Source organism: Aplysia californica, unplaced genomic scaffold (assembly GCF_000002075.1).
Source record: "Aplysia californica isolate F4 #8 unplaced genomic scaffold, AplCal3.0 scaffold01448, whole genome shotgun sequence".
Classification (NCBI taxonomy): Eukaryota; Metazoa; Mollusca; class Gastropoda; order Aplysiida; family Aplysiidae; genus Aplysia; species Aplysia californica.
In genome coordinates, this window is record NW_004798718.1 from 61,759 (window position 1) to 62,882 (window position 1,124).

General features: G+C 38.8%; 1 protein-coding gene across 3 annotated transcripts in view; it reads left to right on the forward strand.

The window, feature by feature from the left end:
- LOC101850301 (proline-rich transmembrane protein 1) overlaps positions 1-1,124 on the forward strand; it is a 7,673-nt gene that overhangs the window by 4,176 nt on the left and 2,373 nt on the right. For 2 of the 3 annotated variants that reach the window (XM_005112861.3, XM_005112862.3), the window contains exon 3: positions 829-1,109. In XM_005112861.3, the coding sequence (XP_005112918.1) occupies positions 829-1,002 (174 nt within the window). In that variant the 3' untranslated portion in view covers positions 1,003-1,109. Of the gene's footprint in view, positions 1-828; positions 1,110-1,124 lie in introns of those variants that run through there. The other variant, XM_035973582.1, reaches the window with a different exon arrangement.

The following is a 1,124-nucleotide window of genomic DNA, read 5'->3' on the forward strand; positions in this document are numbered from 1 at the left end:
TAGATAGATAGATAGATAGATAGATAGATAGATAGATAGATAGATAGATAGATAGGCATGCCGCCTGCCGTGAGGTAGCCAGTGTGATCAGCTGACTTTGTCTGTGACCCCTCCAAGTGATCGCAAATCTCATGAAATAGTGACTGATGGAATACAATTAGTAACAGCAACAGAAACCACCACGGCAGCTACAACAACACATGCTGCAACAAAAATAACGACAATAGTAACAACAGCAACAACAGCAACAACAACAACAACAACAACAACAGCAACAGCAACATCGAAAACAACAGCAACACAAAACGACGACAACAACAACAACAACAGCAACAGTAATTTCAAAAAATAGTATTTTGAGATTAAGTTAAAGTTCGGAATTTCTTTTCATTACATGATCATTTGATTAAGAGGGACTTCTACGTTAACCACATCTAGAACTGGTCAGAATTCACAGATTATTAAAATTAAATCCTAATTTACCAGCTAGTTTGATTCTTCCTTCCCTACAGTTAGTATGATGAGCAGCTGCAGTCAAATGTGTCTTTGTATACGTGCTGTTTAGTCAGACTGCGGGTGCATGCATGTGTTGAGAGGATTGTCCTGCATTTGATGGGCAGGTATACTTGAAGCATGACGTTATGAAAGCTGTCAAAATGGTTTTCAATTTTATTGTGAAGCGCCTGGAGCCACTAGGGAGTGGGCACCCTAAAAGATATATTTATTATCATTATTATTATTATTATTATTATTATTATTATTATTTTTTATACTATTATTATTATTATCATCATCATTAATATTATTATTATGCATCTACCTCCACAGTCCCGTTCAGCTCTGAATCACAACGACTTTGTGGCTGCAAACAAACACGCCGAATCTTCCAAGCGGCTCTCCCTCATTTCTATTGGATGTGGAGTTGTATCCCTCATCATCGTCATCGTTTGTGTTGCTGTGTTCTTCAGCAACCGCAAAACCCTCCGCTACTACACCTACTGATTAACATTTCTGACGTCACCTTCTATAGGCCTGGCGAGAGATAACCAACTCTCCACCCTCCCATCAGCTTTTAGACAACACACATTATCGAGCTTTCAGAAACGAAATAATCCGCCCACCTG